The sequence below is a fragment of the Aythya fuligula genome, chromosome 14 (assembly GCF_009819795.1).
Source record: "Aythya fuligula isolate bAytFul2 chromosome 14, bAytFul2.pri, whole genome shotgun sequence".
NCBI classification, from domain to species: domain Eukaryota; kingdom Metazoa; phylum Chordata; class Aves; order Anseriformes; family Anatidae; genus Aythya; species Aythya fuligula.
Genome location: NC_045572.1, coordinates 12,366,960 through 12,391,093, shown reverse-complemented (window position 1 = coordinate 12,391,093; position 24,134 = coordinate 12,366,960). Strand labels below are relative to the sequence as shown.

Sequence of the window (24,134 nt, the reverse complement as noted above, 5' to 3'; positions counted from 1 at the left end):
TTTTTAAGATTTCCCTTGCACAGGAGCTGAGTGATTGTAGCAGCATAAAGGCCTGCTTTTCTCCAAGTACATGTATTTGTTTGTGACCTCACTCCTCCCTTCTGGCAAGCTCTCTGCTGCAAAGCCCTCCACAGTTTACAGTTGCTGACTTAGCATCTGTGAGCCAAAAGACCCATGAAAACCAAGCTGGATCTGCTGTGAGCAACTTGCTTTGTGCCCCCTTGTCAAAAGCTCTGGGCCTGCCCCAGTGCTTTGGCTGGCTTTGCAGCGCAGAGATGGGTACCCCAGTTGGTCTGAACAGCAGAAGGGATTTATGGCGAGCCCGCTTGCACCAAGGAAAACTGCTCTTTAGTACAGACATACCTTTCTTTTGTGATGCGTCCTTAATGCTAAATTGGCTGAGCCTACCCATGCTAAGGATGTGTTAGCTGGGGCAGGATAGGCTGGGGTTGTAAGTGAGGCATGGTTTGTGCCTGGATGTAAGAGCCTTTTTTTTAATTTTTTTATTTTTTTTTTTTTTAGACACACCAAGAAAGTGTGTCTGGGGGAAAAAAAAAAACAAACAAACAAACAAACAAAAAAAACACAACAAACAACATGTCAGGCTTGCAGGCATGGAAGAGCTGGCTGAGGCTTATGTTACTGTAGTTTTGTATTGTTTTATAGTTTTGTGAGCATGTGAAACCCTTTGTTTGAGAGGAGGGAGCTCAGCCTGGCAGGGGAAAGGAAGATTACTGGTTCTTTAGGCAGTTCTTGTCCCAGTCATGTGGGCTTCAGCATTGGGACAACAAAGATAGTGCTAACTTCATCCCAAGAGCAGTGCTTGAATAAAAGTTGTGCCTGGGAGAAACTCACCTTATGTCGACCTTTTCATTGCAATGGGCTCTGCGTCATTGTCTACTGCACACTGTGTTTCATTAGGTGCTGGAATATAAAGCTATTAGCAAATTCCTCTAAAAGTAAGGAAAAACTCTGAAAATAATGGTAAACAAACGCAAGCTGCTATCAATGAGCATCTTATTTTTACCATTGTTTTGTTCTGCCCTTATGGATCATGCTCCCACAGAGAGGAACTTCCATTGTTTCCCCCTATTTCACGATTTTTGTAATTCACTGAATGCAAGCATTGATGGCAGATACCCTGAGGAAGAAGCCCGTGATGTTGAATCAGTAGCACAGGAATGTGTCTGGTGGCTTCTTATCTATCTAAAGTCTCAAATTCAAAATACCCAGCAAACTGCATGTTATTAGAGATGATCTGATATCATCAGCCTGTGTGGCCAATTCTGAAAATATATGAAGCTCTTCCCTGGGGGGAAGCCTGTGAAAGTGGCTTTCCACACTCTAAAGGTGGAGGGCAAGAAGGTGAACACTTACATTCATGGGACAAAAACACCTCTGTAGGAACATCCATTCACCACCCTCCATCCTTGCTGGTTGCAATGCCATTTAATGCTTCTGTCTTTCATCACCAGCAGGCAGCCAGACCCTGACTGCCTGCAGCAAGCTGGGTACTGGGGTGCACAGGGGTGGCTGTGCTTGCCTTGGCCATGGGGGACTGAAAAGCAAAATTTCCTGGGGATGCTGCCACACCTCATAGCCCTTTTGTTCTCCTTGACACCAGGTTTCCTTCCTTCCCCCTTTCCTTGCTCGTGGCTCCAGTGTTGTCCTAGTATGCTGTGCCTGCCTGTCCATGGTGTCAGAGTTATTGTTAAATCAGTGTAGATATCTGGGGACAATTTGTTAGGACTGTGGTAGCTGGAGAGCTTTGTGCTTCAAGTTTATTTGGTTGATGAAGTTGGAGGTGGGGAGAAAAAGACAAACGTTTTCCCCTTGCCTTTTTTTCTTTGGCTAGAAGGAATGATTTTATTTGAGATGATTTTTTTGTTGTTGTTGTTGAATTAAAGCCTCTGAGAAGTAATATTGCATCTTCAAAACAAACTGCTGAACTCAACTTCTTTTACCAAATGCATGCAGAATTTTCCCCTCAGGATCCTTCGAGGCCCTGGAGTGGCAGCCTTGCAAAACCTGGGGCAGTGAGCAGAGTCATTTGAGAGTGATCTCCATAGGATACCTTTAGACAGCGTGCTTATGTGTGTTTATAAATATATACATCTAATACATAAATTTTTCTCAGCGTGGTACTGCATAGAGTAAGCAGCAAGAAAAATAATGCAGAACCAAGGTGATTGAAGATGCTGCCCAGCTGGTAAACTGAGAGAAAGAGGAGGGGAAACCAAACAAACAACTTAACCTATAAGAGGCACAGACACAAGTCCTCAGCAGTTTTTATCACTGGGTTTGTCTTGCTGCTTAATACACGTGGTTGGTTTTTTTGTGATTATTTCAGATGCCTCAGGAACAGTACGCGCACAGGAGCACCATGCAGACCTCGGAAGGACCCCAGGTATACAAAGTGGGGATTTATGGCTGGAGGAAGAGATGCCTCTATTTCTTTGTGCTGCTCCTAATGATTTTAATCCTGGTGAACCTTGCTATGACCATCTGGATTCTGAAGGTTATGAACTTCACAATTGTAAGTAGTGGGGGTTACCCTAAAAGCTGTGGGGAAAATGAGGGAGGGTTGTTTCTCTGTGCATGAATTCAGATATGGCTTCAATGGGTGTTTTAGTTGCTATGGATAGCTGTTGTTACAGGGAGGGGGAAAAAAAATTATCCAACAGTCCTTTTTTTTTTTCCTCTCTGCTGGAGGACGACTCTTAGGGATGTTTGCAGAATTGCCAGGCTGAGGAATCAGCTCAGCGTCACAAATCACGTTCTTCCTTTGTGATTTTGTATCTATACACACTTGCGTATCAATACGTATCTATACACGCTTACATAAATACATATATACTTTTTCTTTATTTAACCCTTCCCCCCCATTTATTTATAATGCATTTTTAAATTAATGGATAAGGGTATTTTTAACTGGGGATTGGGAATGAGTTTGAGCCTTTCTCTTATGTGTTTTCTATTTTTCTCCGTGATTGGGAAGTCATTAAACTTGGTTTGTTCACGTACTGAAATGTATGAAAGGTCATACAAATGCAGTTCAAAAAGCTTCATAGAAGTAAGACAAAAAGACCCAGTGTCCCTGGGTGCAGTATTTAGGTGGAGCATATGCTTATTTTTGTTGTGTTTTGGTTGGCATGGGTCACCCGTGCCAGCACCACTCGCTTGCTGCACAGGCCCCCTGGGATGGAATAAGCTCTCCAGAAACCCCTGGAAAAACATAGGAGTTCTGTACTGAGAGGGAGGTTGCACTGGGGCAAATAGTGGTTTCTGAGCCTTACGTGCCCAGCACATTGCTTGAGCTCTGCTCAAACTTTTGGGGATAAAAAGGGGTGCCTTTTTTATAGGGTGAACTTTGCCCCCTTTGCTCAAACACACCAGAAGTCAGGATGTGGCAAGCCTTTAAACAAGGCAGGCCCTACCAGTTTTTCAGTAGGTAATTTGATCAGGCAGAGAGAAAATGAAATTACTTGTACCCAATTTTTTAAAACAGTTACTGCCACCCTGGTCAGGTGGAGCTATTTTAGGATCATTAGGATCTTCAAGAGAAACCAAGTTTGAGGCTTTAATCCTGGATTTACTTTGTGAGAGAACTATAAGGTTAAAATCTCCTAGACCAGTTTCAAGGACTTCCCCAGCTAGGCTCTGAAGTGAACAGTGCATTTGAAGTCTCCCAGCATTTCTTTCTCTGCTTTGGTCTTGTGAAGTCCTGCACAGCTGCGTCCAGTGTTATGTCATTAACGGGCCATGAGAATTGAGTAAACAAGCTCTGACTTACAGTATTTTGTCCGCTGGATACAGCATCAGGGGAACATGTAGAGTTCATTTTCTCTAACTTGTATGCTGTCAAGGTGTGCAGAAGGCTGTAATGCATGTATGCTTAGGGAGCAAGCAATTATAAAGCAGTAATCCACAAAAAGCTCCTGCAAGTGGGTGAAGGGTGAGCCAAACTGGAGCAATTAATTCTTAACCAGGCCAGTTAATTATTCTTATGAAATTGATGCCACTTTGCAATATATCTAGTGCTGAATTGTGGTCATTATATTAATGTAGTAGAAAAATTGGTATTTCTGAGGTGATAGTAGATGTGGTTGTATCCTAGTCATACAGACAGCAGTATGATTATTAGCCCAAGCATGAGATAGCAGGATTTCAGTTACTCGCTTTTTAGGAAAGAAACTTTATCCAGAATAATTGAAGTTTGGGATGCCAGTCCCATGCTTTTTGCTATTTGATGGTGGTCAGTCTGCTCTCTGCAAACTGCTTGGGAAACCAGGTGAACTTCTCTGATCCGTTTGCCCTCACAGTCCACTCCTGATCCATTGCATTTTGTAGGCCATCTGCAGGAACATCATCTCCTAGGGACACTTGCAGAAACCTCCCTCTTCCAGCAGTTCTCCCTTCCCCACAAGCCTTTATGCTGGCTTTTTAGGGGGATGTGCTGATCTTCAAGCTGTTGTCTGAAACTATTTAAATTTCCTTAAATAGTCTGTCACCCTCTGTGACTCACTGGGGATTAGTCCAGGGTAAAGTATATTTGTGTATGTTTTTAGTTAGTTCATATGTTTTAAAGTTAGTGGGTGAAGAACAGCTTTTGGTGATGAAAACATAGACTGTAGCACCAAATCCTGCAATGGGAACTGCTTTATGGTTATAGGGCTCACTGAAAGAGTGGCGAGAGCCCAGCAGCCAAGTGTGAGCCCCTTATAGCTTAAAGTTACACCTCTGCTTAGCCCTGTTGGGACCTAATGTCTTGACCAAACAGATTACAAATAGACCAGGCAGGTCCTCAGAGATAGCTGGTGTGTTGTCTTGAAGAGTGTTTGGCTGAGGATGCTGCTTTGCTCACTGGTGAGGTCTGTGGGGAGTGATGGAGCTGGGCCTCAAGCCTGAGCCGCTGCAATCAGCTCTGCGTGTGGCTGAAGCTGGGGACCAGGAGGGCCTGTCACACTGCAGGTGTGGCCTAGCTGGTGCCAGGAGTGGTACAGACATAGGTTAAGTTATAGGTATGTTTACGTGGCCTCTGCTTGGTCCAGCAAGTCCTGCCACCTGTGGCACGTGTGTTTAAGAGGTGCTGCATGTGGGCACAGCTCCGTTCATCTGATCTGCTTTTCCTGCAGCCTCGCCAGCTGCTTTGGATCCCGCTCTGCAATTCCTCCTGCGCTGCTCCCCGAGGCTGAGAAAACCACTTTGCTAAGTGAATTTTTAGAAGTACTTTTATCTCTAAATAACAAATGTAGGGATATTCTCAAATGAGGAGATGCAAATACGCAAAATCTTTAATTTGTTCCTGTTCTGATAAGAGGAGCTGGGAGATCTTCTGGGGCCAGAGAACGACTGGAGCAGTCAGTAAGCAGGAACTGCTGCTTAGGAGATCTGAGCTACCCCAGTGCTTGCAGAACAAAAAAAAAGGAGGAGAAAGTTTTATGGTTTTGTTGTTGTGGAAAACATATTTCCAGCATCTTCCCATTCCTGAGCTCTCCTCCCAAAACCAGGGTGTGTTCAGCTCCACAGGCCAGTCCTGGCACTTAGAAGAATGCAGTGAGTGCTCATAATAGCCAATAAGCACTCACTGTGTTCTAGTGAGCACAACAAACCTGCTCAAGAAAACTCAGGCATGTCCTAAATGCTGATAATGAGGTGGGAAGAAGGGAGGAGAGGAAGTGAGACAATCTTAGAGGGGGAAAAAACACCTCGTGTGGTTTCTACAACATGTTGGGCACTATTCATCCACTCCATGTCAAGCCCTGAACTCCCTTTCTGTCCCCTCTGCATGCCCTGCTGCTTCTACTCAGGGAGGAAACTCCTGTGGAATCAAAGCTTCCAATCTATGGCTTTAATATGCAAGGCATAACTAATTTATTCTAGGTTTTTCTTTAATGTGAACATTGAAGGCATAAATGTAAGTGTGGCTATCACTTTCTACACAGGACTGTCAAAGCAGTGTCATGTTCATGTGGAGCCAGTTGGTCACTGTCTAGTCTGTTCTCTGGTGCAGTCACTCAGTCCTTGTGCAGTATTTGATCCTCGATTTGTTTTTTAAATGATTTTCCCAGGCACAAGCTGTATGAAAACAGGCCTGGAGGGGACCTGAAACATCATCTGCCTGTTCTACAGCTGGTTCACACAGTCAGGTCCATTTATCCAGTTCATTTGCATTAGAGCTATGCTGCAGGAAGCTCTGTGAAGGTTGCTACCTCTAAACCTTACTTTGATTTTTAAGCCAAACCACAGAATGAATCTGAACTAAAGCCGCCAATTTGGGTTGAAACCCAAATGCACCCTGAAGGTCACCAAACCTAATTGAGGTAGAAACCACTATCCAGCACTAAAATTTCTGTTGATGCAAAGGTAAAGGGAATTCCATTTGGATTTTGGACAATGTGGTTTACACATAGTGGGTTTGGGGAGAAAACACTAATGACTGTGGGTTGTGTATGTAACTTACCGCTCTGTGTGCCCACCAGGCACTAGCTTAGGCTGCATCCTGCAGTGTTATGTGTTACTCAACCTTGAGCTATGCAGGGCTTGGTTGAGCCCCTCAAGGATCTGTAGATGCCAAGCTAATTACAAGGCTGGAACCAGAGCTTTTAATGATCGTCTTCTTTATGGTCCACCTGCATTAGCATCCAGCAATGTAGCTTGTTAGTGCTAGCATTGCCCATGACTGCAGATGAGCACATGCTATAAAATACTTGCCTATGAGATGCTGCATATTTCTGTTCTGTTATGGCTATGTTTAAATGGCAAATGTCCAGCTACTTCTCTGTCCATCTGTCCATTTGCTCTGCCCTCGTGTTTGTCTACAGTTGCCTACTTGTGTACTTTGGACTCCATGCTCTTTGGGATAGAAACTGTTTACATACAGTATCCTGCAGTGCTATATACTGTAATAATAATAATAATAAAAATAATTTCCTACAAGTTGGATTGCAAGGCTTGAAATTCCTGAAGAACTGCTTTCTAAGAAACATACAGAGCAAAAACTGTAGGAAAGTCTTTATAAGGAAAATATTCTGCAACTTTGATATTCAGGAGAGAACGTTCAAGAGCAAAGGTTAACATCTTCCCCCAAGACAGGAGAAACATGTGCTGCTTCCATATCTGAGTAAATCCATGCAGAAAAGCTTGTGCCACCCGTGCGTGCACCTTTGAGGAAGTGCAACATAGAAATGGACAGACAATAACATGTCTTGCTCTGTCTTCCTTAGGATGCAGAAGAGAAGGGGACCTTCCCTTCCTGGCCTGGTCAGGCTGTGATTGGGGTTCTTCCTAACCATAGCATGTTTCAACTCAGTTTTCTACTTCCAGAACCACACAAGGTTTTTTGAAGGTTAGGGTCTTTTAGAATAAGGTTTTTGATTTAAGTTGAACAAAAACAAATGACTGAGATGGTTGAGATATTTTATTTTTGCTTCAGGCTGTATTCACAGTTGAAAAGATATGTTTTAGCATCACTGAATGAATTGTTAACAATTTAGAGAGACAAAATGCTGCTGTAGGTGGCAGAAAAGCTAAATATCATTATTATCTCGCTTTCTTTATTAAAAGTTGATAAGAAAAATAAGCTTTTAAAATTTGGTTATGAACCGTTATTTCCAATACAATTACTCCCTCTTGTGTGTAAACTACCTGCCACATTTTAATTACAGGAAAACAGTAGGGTAATAACACAGCAGTAAGGATAGATCAGAGTTAGGAAAGCTCATCTCTTTAATAGTCTGGATTCTTTTATTAATGATTTAAAGTAATAGTCTGTTCTAATTTTTTTTAATTGAAAATTGCCTCAGAATAAAATGAGTGTGCAGTTTGTATTCCCTCTTCATGATTTCTCTGAGGTCTTTTTTGGTGCAATGGTAAAGCCAACTTGGGAAATAAATCTGGCCTGCTTTTCAGCTTCTGCTTTGGAGTGCAACTGAGATCGGTCAGCTAAAATTGTTAGACTTAATATTACTGTATGCTTACTGAGGAAAGAGTGAATATTTTTTTTTCTTTCCTTTACATACATAAAATTATGCACTTTTACATTTTAATTCATGTTGCTCTTTTATAAAAACAAGCAATTGTTTATGACTGCCCATATTACCCAAGAGCTTTGTGTATTTTCTTTATTTCCTCATTCACATGTACTGCATCTTCTGATATAAAGATGTTAATCTTGTAGGCATCTGACAGAACCAGCAAGACTGTACTGTTAAGTGAAGAAGTTTCTATGGATGTAATCCTTAATCATTTAGGTAATTCGTTGTTCTTGCACAAGGCAGTCTGTGGTACACAGTCTGTTATGAAGGTAGATGGCCCTTTTCCCTCAAATACTTTGATTTGGGTTTCATGGAGAACTGAGGATTACGTGGTTGTGCTTTCATCCCAATGAACAAGCTTCCAGCTCTCGCTTTGCAATAATTTCTAAGCCACTGTTTGTATTCAAGCCCTCTGAACAGAAGTACATATCCAGGAGGCAGGAATACCTCAAGCATATTCAGTTTGTGTGTTACAGAGGCAGAAAAAAGCAGTCTCACTGGTGTCCCCACTGTGGAAGAAGCTGCTGCATTAGCTCTTGTGCTTGCTACCTGCTAGGAGTGGGGGGTATTATGAATGTTCCCCATGCCAGACAAAGCTTTTATCAGTGCTATTTTCTTGCCAGGAATTTAGCCCTGGGACCCAGATACCCTGGGATCCCAACATCCCTGCATTAGTACTGCTTCTGATTCGAAAGAAGCTGTCAGAAACATGCAGCAATGCCCCTCTCCTTGTACTTACAGTTCAATGTATGCATAAGGTAAACATTATCTGGCACATCTGCTCTATGGGCCATGTTGTCAAGACTGAATAGCCACTCTCCTGTATACCTCCTCAGCAGGAAAAAACATCACTGTATTAAAAACACATTATGGCTTTGTTTGGCTCCTTCAAGACCAGAGGGACAAAAATAATCGGGGAAAAGAGGGCAGCACAAACCACGCAAATCCCTGCTACTGTGAAGCTGAGTGTTTGGTTTGTGGCCTAATCCTTCATTTCCAGGCATTCCTGCCTGTGAACAGAGGGTCCTGGCTGCTGGTGCCCCAAGTCCCTGCTGTGCTGTGGGGAGTGCGACGGGAAGCGAGAACAGCAGGGCCAAGGGATCAGTGACAAGGGCAGGGATGGGCTGCACAGGGGGGTGAATCAAACTCTGGATTTCAGATCCTGCTTCTGCCACCTCCCTCCAGAGGGGATTGTTCTCAGCTTCTCTTTCATGTGAAGAAATAAGATATTTCACATTAGCATTCTTCTCAGTGCCAACAAAAGATCTTCAGACTAGCAGTTCTGAAGCAGAGAGAGATTTGTCTCTTAAGGAACATGTAAAAGGTATTATTATAAATGTGCAAAAGAACAAAAACAAGCTCACTGCTAAAATGCCAATAATCAGTTAGTCCTCTGAATAGCTTACAATCTGATCCCTCCCTATATTCTCACAGTACAGTAGGAGAAATGATTTAATTTGGGAATCTACACAGAAATGACGTGCCAAGCAGATCTTTGTAGTAAGTTTTCTGCTCCTCCTTTCCTTGTTCCCTGCATTTCTTTTTTCTTTGAGTTCCCTGCTGAACTCTCTGCATGTCAGAGAGCAGTGACCTTCTCAGCTTTGAAAACTGAGCAGTCATTTCCATAACAAAAATGTAATTCTTCTGAAGCACCTCTTCTCTGTGGCTTCCTTAAGGCTGAGATGCTTCTTGGTGTAGCCTCCGCACCTTTTTCAACTTATGCTGTAACCACAGAGCCATCAGCTTTTCAGAAAGCTGATGCTTAAAATGTTTCTTGGCATTTGGTCCTGAACCCCTGTTGTTTTGTATCTTGGGCACATAATCTGTGAAAAGGGGATGGAGGCAGCTCTCCATCAGCAATGTAAATTCCTGTGCAAAGTATGAAGCAGAAGCCCGAGCTCTTTGTATGAAGCCCCAGTTTGCAAACTAACTGCTGCTCGTTAGCTATGACGAGCTTCTGTTTAGTCAAACAGGAGGAGAAGGGGAGTAAGAAAAGTGGCAGATTTTCCCTACCTTTTTGTGCATTTACCTTAAGTAATGTTCAGAACGGATTGTAAAATTTCACAGTTTTGTGGACAAAATTACAAATCTCTGCTTGTGTGGACTGTGTGCTTCCCCTTTCCTCCTGCAGACGCTATATTATCTCTTCTTGGATGCCTCTTCTATACTTACATGCTACCGTACCTGATTTGAGAAATGTCTTTAAGATACTCGTTAGTGGGAGCTGCCATTTCACGTGCCTGTTCTTCCAGAGCTCTGCTATAGAGATGAGCTTGAATATACTATTTGAATTCATCACAACTTACATTTTAGTTCTGGTCATTTCCCCTTCAATTACATCTTCCCCATTACCCATCCCGCTTTTGCTGCCGTGGTCAACAGTAAGATGGACTGAGGTAATTATTTGTATTGAGGCCCGAATTTCTATGGGACTACACTCCAGTGCACTTGCATGAAGGACAACCTGTTAACACTGAAATGATATGGTTGCAGACAGATTTATAGGAGAGGAATAGATTTACACAGGTAATTCAGCCCTGACCTCTTGAGTTCTCATTACTTCTCATCCACCCAGCACTATTGCCCACCTCTTTCCTTTTCAAATGAGATCCAGTAACTAATAGTGAAGTTATGGCAATCTGCTATATGAAATTTGTGATTATTTGCATTTAATTAAAGGCTTCTCTTGAGAAAATGAAGGGCGGCTTAACCTCAAAGAAGCCTCTACATCTCCAGTAATTGCTTCTAATTGAAGTCTTTAGAGTTTCCACCCCACCACAGGAAAAAGGAAAAAGAAGTTTACTCCCACATACAGGGTCCCTGAAAATTATTTTATCCTTGTGTAATTAAGGTGACTGAGGGTTCTTGTAAAATATTCCTCAGTGTGGGTTAACCAGCTAAGATTAAATTTAGTTACTCAAAAGCCACGTTTGTGGCATGTTTATGAAAAGTCCATGGGCGTTGTCCATCCTCTTGAACTGTCCGTGCTGTGTGAAGGTGTCCCCTGCAGCTGGGTGCTCCGAGCACAGGAGGTGCACACACACCTCTTGCTTAAGTCTTCCTGACTATTTTACTTCCATCATGGGGTTCTGATGTTGTGTGGTTTTTGATGGCTTTTGGTGGTATTTTGACTATAAGAGGAAAAAACGTGTGTTTCTGATTAGTAAAAGTCTGAGCTGCAAAGCCCAGGAGAGCGGCCCCACCAGTTTGAGGTGTGTGGGGCTGGGCAAGGCAACTCGAATCTTGCTCTTCTGACCATGAATCCAAGGCCCCATCCTTAGTTTGTGGTTGTAAGAAGCTGATCTTTCTCATGACAATATGTTTATAATTTGGCAGTTGATCTCAGCATGGGAATATGGGCCTTGGCAACCTTTCCGAGGATGCCCAGAGACCCAAATCACTTCATTGCCACATTAATCCTGATGTACATGGTGCATCCCTAAGGCAAGCACAGCATTTTATAAACTAGTGTGGCCTCTTCCCATCCGAGGCATGCTCCGAAGGGAGGGCACAGGTGTAGGGAACCTGTCCTGCTCCACTTGCTGAGGTGTGCTGGTCTCCAGTTGGCACAGTGGGCTGAGCTGTGCTGGGTGCCTGGAGCAGAGCCCGCAGAGTGTCGTGTCTGGTAAGAGCACAGAGCCTTCCTTGCATTACAGCCACGGTCTCGGATGCAAGTGTGCGGCGTTTGAATTACACATTCTGCCTAATTACAACTATAAGCATTTTCATGCTGCTTCTGGCAGCACAATCATTCTGCCTGCACCCTTTGGCTCTATTAAAATCCCTTCTTGTATTACACATCTGAAAACAGGCATGACAAAAATAAGTGTGTGTGTTGTAACAGCAGATATGGCCATTTTCTGCTGTTTATCCTCTACGCTGAAGGTACGATGTTGAAAAACATGACTGTTCTGCTCTCCTGTGTTATTGCGTTGTTCATTAATGCCTTGTATTGCACGAGTCAGTAGGAACATGTTTCTGATTTCTTATTTTTATGATCTTGAAACTTGTTGTTAACATGGTGAAACACAAAATATCTAGATGCACTGAAATCTTTCAGTGACCTCTTAAAAGTGCTCTAGATGAGCCAGAGATGGAAATGTCATTGTCAGTTGTAGACTTGTCATAATTTTTGAAGTTGCAGCTGCAATTAAATACATGAAAACGTACGTGACCTTCCTCTGATATTTCTTAGCAAGGAGATATGCTTGGCAAAGCGCACCTCTTCGTTACCTTCATTACTCTTCATTCTTAGGGAAAAAAAAATGAAAAAAAAAAAGTTTTAGTTCTGTATGCAGAGCTCTGAAATACTTGTATGTTGTGTAGGTGCAAGTCATATAGACGTGTGTAGGTGCTGAGTTTGATTGAGATTATTTAGTAGGGTGGTATTGTTTCTGACAACAAATACATCATCTTTCAAAATAAGACATTAAAGATCTTTGTTCTGGGAAACTAAGAAATGAAATGCCTCTTACAGTCTTTACTTCCCCTGCATGCTAGAAAGGGAATTCCTGCTCATTATATATGTGTGTGTGTGCACACAAACCACTTCTAAATTGTGCATTTACTTATGGAGAGGTGTTGTCAAATGGGATTGATAGAAGGTTTACAGCAAAGCTGTGAATCTTGTGAATGGAAGAACCTTTGGGTGAGCAGCTGATGCCTGGGCTCTACAAGAAAGATTTGGTGGATCCCAGCAATTCTGCTGTGGTTTTACAGAGAACTGCAAGGTCTAGAAGGGAGAATGATTCAGTTCACCGGCAAGTATAGATTATAAAGCAAATTTCATCTTTGTTTGAAGCTACTTGTCAAAACCTATTGACCAAAGGTATTTGTCTTTGCTAGTATTATGAATGATTCAGTCTCATATGTTGCAGGAGAAAAATCCTCTGTGTTACAAGGCAGATGTGTTTAATTTTTCTTCTTCCCAGTGGAGTTACATTTATTGCCATTGCACCTTTCTTTTAATAGGAAGCTGTTCTGCAGAGCGGATTGCCCAGACAGTCCTTTTTTTCTTTTAGATGAGAATGAGGAGCTGTTACACATTCAGGGCTGAGATAACAATCTTCTGTATGGGAAGCCTGAGGCCGGTAAGAGACCTTGGTGCCACCGCTGCAATTGCAATGTCAGGAGCCCTGCGAGGCAGCGGGAGCCCATGGGAGCAGCACTGTGGCCGTGTTCCCCATCCAAGTAAGAAAGTCATCAAAATGGAAGGCATTAAGAGACTGTGCTACAGGAGCAGTCTGCACAAGGAAAGGGTTTCACGCTTTGGGGAAAAGTCTGTTCTGCAGGTGAGGTCAGAGCCTGGAGTTGGGAAGTCAGTTAATTCCCTTTTGCCTGTAGAGTATGCTAAATAAACACAGAGTAGCCAGTTGTTTGATGGATGACTCAGTTTTCCTCTTACAAGGTTGTCAGTCCGTGGCATCGCTTCTGGGTTACACAAGTATAAATGAGAGGAGAATCGGCTGGCAGTGTGCAGCTCCAGAAGGCAGGCAGCAAAGGAAAGGGTTTTAAACTTTGAAATATAGACAGCATCTGGGCAATTGAAAAGAAGAGCATATCCTGATTGGTTTGTTGGTTTTGTTGTTGTTGCTGTCATTGCTTTGGGTTAGTAATAATCTATAGGCTGACATGTTAAATGGATTTCACTCACCTATTATGTATGTCAGTTTAAAACAAATTTATGCAGTACAAAACACAGACAAGGGCCCAAGAGAGCTTTGTGTACAGAAAGCTGGAAACAGCTACAAATCTCTGCTCTGAAGTGTTACAGGACCTGGCGCCAGCTTTGGAAAGTCTGCCACAGAGCCTGTAAGTGGTGGACCACTACACATGAATCCCAGCAAATGAGGGTAAAATAATCTGTTGTAGTCTTTTTTTTTTTTTTTTTTCCTTCTTTCCTTTTCCTGTTCTTAAAATGAAACCTTTCAATAAGAAATGTGAAGTTGAATGGCTAAGTTCACTGCTCACCCGTAATCATCACTGATGCTTATACTGGATGAGCTGGCTGAAATGCTCACTGAAAGTGAACTTAGAGAGGTGAGATTCATGATTGGGAAATGACCACCATTCATCCCAAATGTTTTCAGTAACAGCGTGGGGAAGGGATTACACTGGTGCAATCTGTAGTTCTTGTTTTTGTTTTAAAGGTCTCTAATGAGCCATTTGTGCAGTGCATTTCTCCCTGGGAAATCCCACTGAAATCTGGCACTTGGATTTCATTTCTCGTGCTGCTATATTTAGAGCAGAAAGCAGATCTCCCAGCATGACTCCTTCTGGCTTATAGAAGCTCTGTGAATTGTCTTAGTAATATACACTAATCAGTTACCAAAGCTGCCATCCCTCAGTGAAAATCCTTTAAAATTATAAAGATAAAAAAAATAAGGGAGCAGAATAGTTGCATCTACTTTCTGGCTGCAGTCATGTGTCAGTGCCTGGTCGTTGTATTTGCGCCGTGGCAATGAGGGACAGATGACCTCGATGGACATGGTATGTTCTTTGTTGCTGTGGCCTCTTGCTCAATCTGTATTTTTCTGTGACTCCTTTTTTTATCCCGTGGGTAAGGAATCTGATCACAGTTGTCTCCACTGAGTTTTAATGAGAGAATTAGTTTTTAAAAGTTTGCAATCAAGAGTAGTCTCAGAGTGCGCGTATTCCCTTTGTTGCAGTCCAGCAGTGCTCACTAAAAAAAGTAACAGGCGGTCTGATGTATTTATTTTTAATAAGTTCCCATTTTTTCTTGACCTTAGTTCCATTAAAAATCATACACAGCCATGCCAAGTCAGGCATCGAACACAATCTTGTTATAATCAAAGGAATGAACCTTCCTGCTTCAATATAATACTTTTCCTGTGCTGGCGTCTGCCAGCCCAGCTGGACCCATATTTTTGCAGTCAGTGCCAGGATGGTCCACGCGCTGTGTTGAAGTAATATTGTGACATGGATATTTATAAACTATAGTGAGCGGAGGAAGGTAATACGCAACAGTGTTTGCAGTGTTAAGTTGGAATACTGTATTTTGGGGTATTTTGAAATGTATTTCAGGTATTTAATTCCCTTTCTGTGCTCATCTGTGTAGGAAAAAATCTTTAAAACTTAAGAGCAACAAGATTACTACAGCTTGGTAGAAATTATGTTCAGAATTTCCTAAATTAGGCAGAGAACATGTCCATCCTAGCAGCTTTTTGCTATCTTTCACAGTTGTTTGATAGGGATGTAATTTTCTCTAATCACTCAGAAAGATGGCTGGATATTTTTTCTATTAAATTCTGAAGGACTTAAACCTTTTCTGGCTTACCTTTGCTATTTTTCATGTTTATATACAACAGTATAATGCATCAGCATTTTTATATGTTTCCCATATAAGAATGAGCCATGCTTATAAAGGCTGTCAGACTTCCTATTCCGCAGAATAACTGGAGCATCGCTATAAGTTGACACCAGCCTGAAAATCACATATATATGCTGAAATGTCTTATTTTATGGCTGTGTTGCTATTTAATAGCTAAGCTGTGCCCTTTCCTTAATTTACTGTCGCTATCCAGAAGTACCTTAGAGCTGAGGGATGCTGTTGCAGGTCCCAGGTTAGCTCCGCTGCTGCTGTGGGTGACCTGGGTGCCCCGAAGTTGGTGAAGTTATGCGTTAGCTGAGGAGCTAGCTGCATTGCGATAATTAACTAGTGAGCTAAAAACGGAAAAGAGACCAGTCTACAGCATCTTAACCTTCTTTTAGCAGGTTTTTCCTAGCAGGGATTGGAATATAAAATGATTACTTTCTGCTCTCTCTTCTGTGTTTAGCCTCAGGAGGTTTCTGATAGGTTTTGGCTATTAAAGACAGCAGTAAATGCCTAACTGGAAGCTATCTGGCTTTCATAACCTTAAGCCATTTAGGAAACCAAAAGAGCTGAATGGATTCCCCCCCCCTTTTTTTCTCCCCATTTTTCTTTTCCTAAGGAAAGACCTCCAAGAGCAGAAGGAGCTGCCTGCCTTTCAGGTGAATTCCACTCAGGATGATAAATTATGTCTGAACCGAACCAAAATGTTCCTAATAGCCCTAGTCAAAAGGCCTATTACAGGATGTCTAACTCACTTAAATTCCTTTCTGCTTTAAATCATTAATGATTAAGTATTTTAGGGCTAAAGTGATATGTGCTTAAAGGGCATTTTTCTTTAAGGTTAGCCAAACTTAAAGATGAACACCTGAGCACAGATTCCAAGTGACCTTGTTCTGGCGATGGGATAAGGATGTTGCTTCTATACGTGAATAATTCCGTTGGGATATTTACAGGGCACCGGGAAGGTTTATGGAAAAGGAAGTGGGGGAACATTTTGGAGCAGAGAGCAAAAAACAGCTTTGGCTTGCCCTTGTGGTTTGTAAATCACATTCCTGATCTTACAGTAAGAAAGTTTGTCCTTTGTTATGACATTTGGAAAAGTAAACCATGTGGTGACATGAAAGACATTTTTCCAGAGGAATGACTGGTAAATTGCAAGTTTATGGAGGCTGTGCTGACTTGCAGTTACTTGCATTTCAGCATGGTTTTACATTAAAGTGGAAGCTAAATCCATCTGGTAACCAGAAAGACGTGGACTCCAGTCCAGTTCTGTGCTGCTGCCTGTCCTGCTGCTGATCAGCAAGTGATGCTACATGCTTATCTGTAAGGGTATAGAAATATGTAGTAGATTAACGTCTCCTGACAATGAAATGCAGAAAGTTCCTTGTCACTTCAGATAGTCTTGGTATTTACAGAACCTGTGTGCTCACAGCAGCCATGTTCATGTGGACACTAATGCCTGCAGGTCCACTTATACTTTCATTAAACTCATCTATGAGTTTATTGGACTTGAGGTTTGCTTTCTAACCTTTTTGCATGAGTGTTCTCAGTGTGCTAAGTCAGCGATTACTTGCACTGTCTTCTGTTCAAGTAAAATCAGATGTGACCTTAAGATCGAGTATCTGTGATCAGACTTGGACACATCTTCTTTCAGAGTCAAAGCTTTGATTCAGGGCTGGTGTGTAGCACACACACACCTTTTCCTGCAGACACTAAGTAGAAATACTGAGATTGGCCCCATAATAAAACACATGTGTGCCTGACATGCTCATAGAAGTGGGTAAGCTTGCAGCGAAAGCTGAAAGAGTATGTTTCCCAAAATATTTAAGTCAGTCCTTGTGGTATACAAACAGGTTCCATGTGTCTAGGACCATAACACTGCCCTATTCTGTCATCTGTATTGCAGTATAGAGGATGTGTTCGTTATAAACTCCAAAATGCCCTTTTTGCTTTTTCTCTCTAATCAGTGCAGCTCCCCACTGGGGATTTTAAGCAAACATTGTCCTCAGCTTGTTTGGGATGCCGTTAATATCAATTCTTGGCCTAGTGCAATGCAAACGTCTGGCTCCTTCGGAATATTTCTATTCCCCACTGAGTCGCTTCCCCTTTGATACATGCTGAGTCAGCAGGTCTCTAATTGCTCTTCTTAGCTGGGAGTGCTCTCGTTCAATACGTTAAATATTTGATTGCCCCAGATTTCCAGATACAGCAGGGCACTTGTTTGGATGAACAAGTGCCCAGCGCAAAACCTGTTGCCCCTCCAAACAACAAGCTCAGGAGCTCGGCCCAAGGCTGTGTCTGCAAAGTGTCTCCTGGAGCTCATAGGGGCTGTGGGGAGCCGTGCAGGCCAGGTGGCTCGGTCTGCCGGGGGACAATTTGGGATGGCAGCTGCTGTGCTCAGGATGACTTGCTGCAGGAGTTTGTGCAAGTTGCCTGGGAGGTCCCTGCATGGCCAGGAGGCACGCGAGCGTGGCAGTGCACTGTGCTCTCAGCTGTTCCCAGGACTCCCTTTTGCTCTTTTTTTTAGAGAAGCAATGTAGACTTAACCACTGGGATACTCCTGTGCTTGGTGGATTATGGAGTCTGCCCTAAGGGACTCAGTAAGACAGGATATTATGGGCAATAAAATTATCTTCTTGTAACTTTACTGAACATTATGCATGCATTTCATACTCGGTGAGCTGAAATAAGGGCACTTTTTAGAACACTTTCCAAGTATTTTTAAATGAATGTGTTGTGCAGGGACAACTTCTAGTGTCTTGCATAAGAAAGGCTGACTTCCAGATAAGGCTGTTACTTATTTGGCACCGCCACTGGGCAAAGTGGGTCTTCAGCCTTGTGAGTGGCTCTCTGAGAGGAGAAATCCAGTTTAGCATTCATGAAAGTGCAATACCTGCCCACAGAAAGCTGGGAATTGCTGGCTGTAAATACCTCCACACTTTGGGAAGGTATCTCTCCGCATAGTGCTGTGTAGGAGAGTGCAGGCTCTCACAACATGGCAACGTATGAACAGTCTCAAGCACCTTCAGCAAAGTAGGTTTGAGGTTGGAGCTGCACTGCAGTCTGTGGAGGAGAATATCACAAATGTACTTCTCTGTATCTGCCTGTGGGCTTCATTCCTCTCTGAAGTCTCACTGCCTCTGCATTTCTAGTGCAGCGTAGTATGTAGAAGAACATCGAGAAATGTAGAGAGAAGTGCGTACTTAGCACACACGTTCAGTCACTTGTGGGTGGCTCTGGGGAGAAGAAAGAACTTGATCAGAATAATGGGAAGAGGAAGAGCCCTACAGCCTCACTTTGTTAATCTTATTATCCTGGTCCTAACGTAAGAGAAGCTGCTGCAGTGCACACACTCAAGCAATGGCATGAAAAAATCGCAGAAGTTTCCCTCCCACTGAGTCAAAGAGAAGCAATCTCACTCCCACTGAAAGGATGAAATAAATGTAGCTGCTATTAGAGCAGAGCAGTGAGCACCAGCACTATCATTTTGTAGAACAGATCTCTTAAACAGACCTTTAGATTAAGAAAAATAGGTACAGAATAAAATTCTGTCCTGAAGCAAACTTGGCAGTACTGCAGCAGTGAGACAGAAGAACCCTCTGAATAGCTAAGTGGCATTTTCCCACATTATTCAAAGTGCCCACTTGCTGAACAAGTGGAGCAGAAAGTTCTCAGTAGATGAGAAATGGGGAGAGAACACTCCATCTGCATGGAGCCTTGACTTCCACCAGACCATTAATATCAGGGATGTTTATGACCTTCCAGTCAGGCAAGGAAGGGTAACTCATCAGCAGTCAGGTTCAATCCAGCTAATGTTTCTAAGATTAAATGCATACTTGCAGACTAGATCTGATTGCTGATTTTTATGGTGAGCCCTTTCTGCTGGTGTAACTTTCAGCGTTCAGTCTGCAGCAGGTTTCAAGCTCTCTACCATAAGTAATGGTGCTATACACAAAGAGAAAGCTGGGAGAGCTTGGAAGTCTTCCTTTGCTTTGAACAATGCAGACAATTCATGCTGTGATGTGTTGTGTAAGCCATCCTGCATTTCATTGTCTGGATTTGGCATACATCCTTGACATGAGATGCTCACCCTCATGTCCCTTCAGCAACACATGGCTCTCCAAGAGCTCCAAGCCAGTGGCTATGCCATGACTGGTATGGGACTGGTGGGGCAGCTGGTTTGTGAAGAAGACATTGTGTGGACTTCAGGAACAAGAGTGGCCATTGTAGCCCAGTGCAACTGCAAGGCTTTGTTTGGAAAGTACATCACTTTGAGACTTGGCTGCTATCTTCGTGAATGGAAATCAGCTGATGGTCCTGTCCTGCCTGTGCTAAGGGAACATACAGGAAAGCTGAGCAACTGGCAGCTTTAAGTGCAGGCCAAAGCTAAAGGCTCTTACAGCAGTTATAAATACTGTGTTCTAGATCAGAAAAACAGAGAGAGAGTATGTCACTGTATACCAACTTCTCAGCTCTCAAGAATGAGCCTGTAATGGTGGTGGGCTTCCAGTCAGCCACTTGGTGCTCAGGTCAGGGAAGATATCTGCAGAGCCAGTTTACCTGTCTCCAGTTGATAAAAATAATTGGAATTATTGCACCTTCCAAGCCGTGAAGAAAGTAATGGATGACCAGCTGCACTTCAAATGAAAAAATAATCTGTGGAATAATTACTGCCGGTCAACCTGAGCCCAGCTGTGAAATATTAATGGGTTACCTGATCAGTCTGTGCAGAGCTCCCCATCATTCTCCTGGAGAGCAGCACAAAACCAGCAAACGGTGCAGGATTTGTGGCTGCCCAACTTACTGACAGGAGCAGAATAAGATGTTCTAATGGGATATTTGCTATAAGCAAGTAACAGTTACTGGTTCCTAACAGAAAACTTGTTCTTAGCATGTATAAATTTGGAGATGATCTGTCTTATGCCACCCTTCAGACACCCACCATCTTGTGGTGGACAGGCCTTGTGCTCCACAGATCTGCACACAGCAGTGCTGCAAAGCTCAGCAGCATGTCAGTCTCGTAGAACAAAACTGAACAGAGGGCTTTCTATATTTAACACTAACCCATGTACCTTAGAAAATGTCTGAACAGAACACACAGAGCTTGGAAAGACTGACAAGAAGTGAGCTGCTACCCTGATCCAGCAAAGGGCTGCGCTTCAGGCCTCTGAACAGGCCCGTTTGCTTCAGAGAGACTTTGCATAAGCTTAAACACTTTGTGAGACTGAGGTATAGTGAGTAGGAGTTCATAAGTAAAAAGAGAAAGCTCTGAACCAGATTTCTCTTTCAGAGCCCTTGAACTTAAGGGAAGCTCGGCTTCAAAACGGGGAGCTAATCAGGGAATGAACACAGGTTGCTTTGATTAGAAATGCCACAAAGTTTTGATCATGGCATGAGATGTGGGCCTCATGCTGCATTTGTTAATGGGAATGATAGTTTTTTTGGTGTCTCTTCCCTGCCTTACCTCCTCCTGGTCCTAGCAGATCTGTATATCTAAGTCTCCAGCCTCCCACATTGTCTGGATGTAGGAATCAGACAGTGTTAAAAACTTCAGAGATCAGCCAGACTTTTCTCTGAAGTGGATATCAACTTTGAGATTAGGGTCTGCCTTCAATGCGTTTTGCAGAAAAGGAGACAAATCTGAGTAAGGAACAGGGTCAGAAGGAAATTTAGCTGGTATGAGGAAAAGCTCTTCTTAATTTTGTGTGAAGGTCAAGTAGTGAATGGAGGAAGAGCACAAAAGACATGACATACTCTGCTTTATTTCTATGTGCCCTGCAGAGTCAGGGAGAAAACACCCCCTACATAACATGAAGGACTGTGACTGGTTGGGTTTCATGTGTGCAGATGGTTCTTTCTTTGGACAGTGCCAGAGTAGGATGTACATCCATAATGAATGAACACTGAGAGACAAGAAGGCATCAAAACCAATTTCTGCATTCCCAGGATGGGGGTGAGGAACTATTTCTGTTATCAACCCATTTTGATGTCTGGAGGGGAGTTCCTTAATGTCTTCTAAATAGTCAAAAGAGAGCATTAAGAACCTTCACAAGGCAATTCAGTTATGCTTCTGCACTGAATGGTGCTTGAAGGAACATCTCTTTGTAGGAAGGCTAGCTACTTTATTTAAGCACATAAGTTATGTTCTAAATTTAGTTAGCGTGGATATTCCCCATACATCAAATTCAGAAACTTATTTTTAAAACTAAGAAATTCTACACTTAGAACTAAATGTTCTCACTGCAAAAGCAGAGAGACTTGGATCTGTGTTGTCACGCTGTATGGCTTTGAATTTGGCCTGGGACTTTCCATTCCCTTAGAAGCAAGTGGCCCCGCCAGAGTACTGGGTAGTGCTGTGGTCTCCCTTCAGCTTTATGGCTGGCCTTCTGCATAACCTCATGTCATCCCCCCCCTTTTTTTTTTTCCTTCCAAATCCTTTACAGATTGCAATTATGAGACTTTTTTTTTTTTTTTTTTTTTTTGGTAGGGACAACATTTGTATAAAAATATGCATTATTATTTTGGTTATTATTATTAGATTTGCAAATGTTGCAGTTATATATTTTATACTTCATATTCTGCAAAACCAGATGCAGATTTCAATATTAACCAGTAGTCTCTAGCCTGACTGTTCTATTTCATAGAACATGGAGCAAGTAGTACATTACATGCAGGAGCCAACTTTGCTGTTCTGGGCAATGTGGGGTAGAGGAGCAGAGTCTAACAGTATCTGCAGGCAATGTCAGAAAGCCTGTTGAGCTGCATGTTTGAGATGACTGCTCTAGGTAGTATTGCATTATAAATAGTAGCTAATAATAGTAGCATAACAGCAAGGTTCTCAGCTGATGTAAATTGGAAACTGTAATTCCGTAGAAGTTAATGGAGCTCAACTGATTTACACTAGTTGGCTGTCTGGCCCCTAGCAAATGATTCTAAATCTGATAAAATTAAATGAGATTCAAAGCTCCCTCATATAAGAGAATATTAAACCCTATCTCTGCTGTCAGACTTCTGCGTGGCTGTCAGGCTTTGTAGCTCAGGCTTTAAGATCCTGTTTAAAGTTCTTGATTTTATTATTTGATATTTTTTCGCATCTCTGTCTTTTATTCCATTCAGTCAAATCTTTACCCCCCCCCAAAACCAACCAAAAAAAAAGAATTAAAAAAAATCACCCATTTCGATGGATCATTAGGTGCCACTTGTTAGTATTCACAAGTTGTTGGCAGAGATCTTAAACCCATTGAGATTTGTGCCCTTTAATTTCAGTTCAAAATGCAAATAGACATTGAAAACATCTGTTCAGCATCCGTGTTAGAGAGGTCTGTAGCCTCAATTTTTCCCTTGTTCTTAGTAAATTATTGTAAATTTTATTTAATAAGACTGCCTTCAGCCTAAAAATTAAAACAAAACAAAAAAAAAGTCTTCAAACCTGGTGAAAGTTGAATTATTTTATAAGCTCTCTTTACTGTTGCCCAGCTGGATGTATAACAGGCTATGGGCTGATGTGTAACTTTGATCAGCATGGTGACTGGTCCTAGGGAGGGTTAGACACAGGTCAGAAGTGCTAAGATGGTTTAGGAGAGGTTCATCCTTTGAAGATTTCTTGCTTGTCTCAGTTCTAGTGGCATAAAGACATAAATAATTCCTCCTCTCGGCTCCGTTGCAAAGATTCAAACTGGCTTAAACGCTTTTAATAGCAGATTTTAGAAATGCAGACTCTTTTTTGACAGAACTGGGTCGAGGAATGGTTGGGTGTGTTGTGCCCTTGGTGTGGGTGGCACAAGGAGTGGCTGCGAGTGGGTGTGAGGTGGTAACGTCGCAACTGCTTGGCTTTGTGTGGAACAGCACATCTGACCGCAGCGTCTGTTCTGAGGGATATATTTAGATTTGCTGGTTTTCAAACATAAACATAGTCTAGTGGTTGTCCTGTGATTCATTACTGCACTCGTACCTGTATGCCTGAATCTGAGCAAAGCGACTTGAAATGAAAAAGCTTCAATGCAAAAACTTCCCCGAGACTTAGAACTGGAAAACTGCTAGAGGTAGCAGCTGTAAACAAGTCCCAGGACTGAAACTACTCAGATCGGTGGAAAGCATCTCTCACTTGATGCCATGATGCCTTGAATAGTTTTGGACAGCTTCCACAGATGATGATGTGAGATTAAAAGCTGGAAGGCTGAGAATAAGTGCAAGGCTCAAACTGTAGATTTGTTTTCTTTACTACATTGCTGCATGCTTAAGTCTTCACTAAAGTAGAGGGTAAATGAAATCAAGAACTCTAAATTTGATTTAAAACAGCATATGTATTTAAAAATTCATGGCAGTTGCTCATGCGCAGATGCAAAGTGTGACTATGCAGGCTATATTCATTGTAGGAATGCAGCATTAAAATCTGCATTGGTCCTTGTTTTGAGTTAGAAGGATTTGCTGCAATTCTTTCTCCCTTAATGTATGTGTCTGGTCAGTCTATTGCACAAACTGCTTCAGATTGTATCTTTTCTACTTGATTCATTCATTGAGCTGAAATCTCAGGGTAGGCATGAAGGAGTAAAACATACTCTGATTCATGTATATTTTTCCTAATTCTGGTACTGAGCTCAGAAAATCTGCATTCTTGGAAAAAAAAACAGAATGTTGGATTTCCTGAGGCATAAAAATATCCATAGCACATCTTATCGTAAGTGAGAAATGGCATCCCTGCGCAAGGGTGGCTCCTTCACCAGATGGAGCGGGCTCCATGCTCTTGGGTGCAAGCAGCAGCTGCA

The 24,134-nt window shown here is 42.4% G+C and overlaps 1 protein-coding gene across 4 annotated transcripts in view; it reads left to right on the top strand.

Moving 5' to 3' along the window:
- SGCD (sarcoglycan delta) overlaps positions 1 to 24,134 on the top strand; it is a 204,403-nt gene that overhangs the window by 73,798 nt on the left and 106,471 nt on the right. For 3 of the 4 annotated variants that reach the window (XM_032196765.1, XM_032196766.1, XM_032196767.1), the window contains exon 2: positions 2,351 to 2,536. In XM_032196765.1, the coding sequence (XP_032052656.1) occupies positions 2,351 to 2,536 (186 nt within the window). The remainder of the gene's footprint in view (positions 1 to 2,350; positions 2,537 to 24,134) is intronic. The other variant, XM_032196768.1, reaches the window with a different exon arrangement.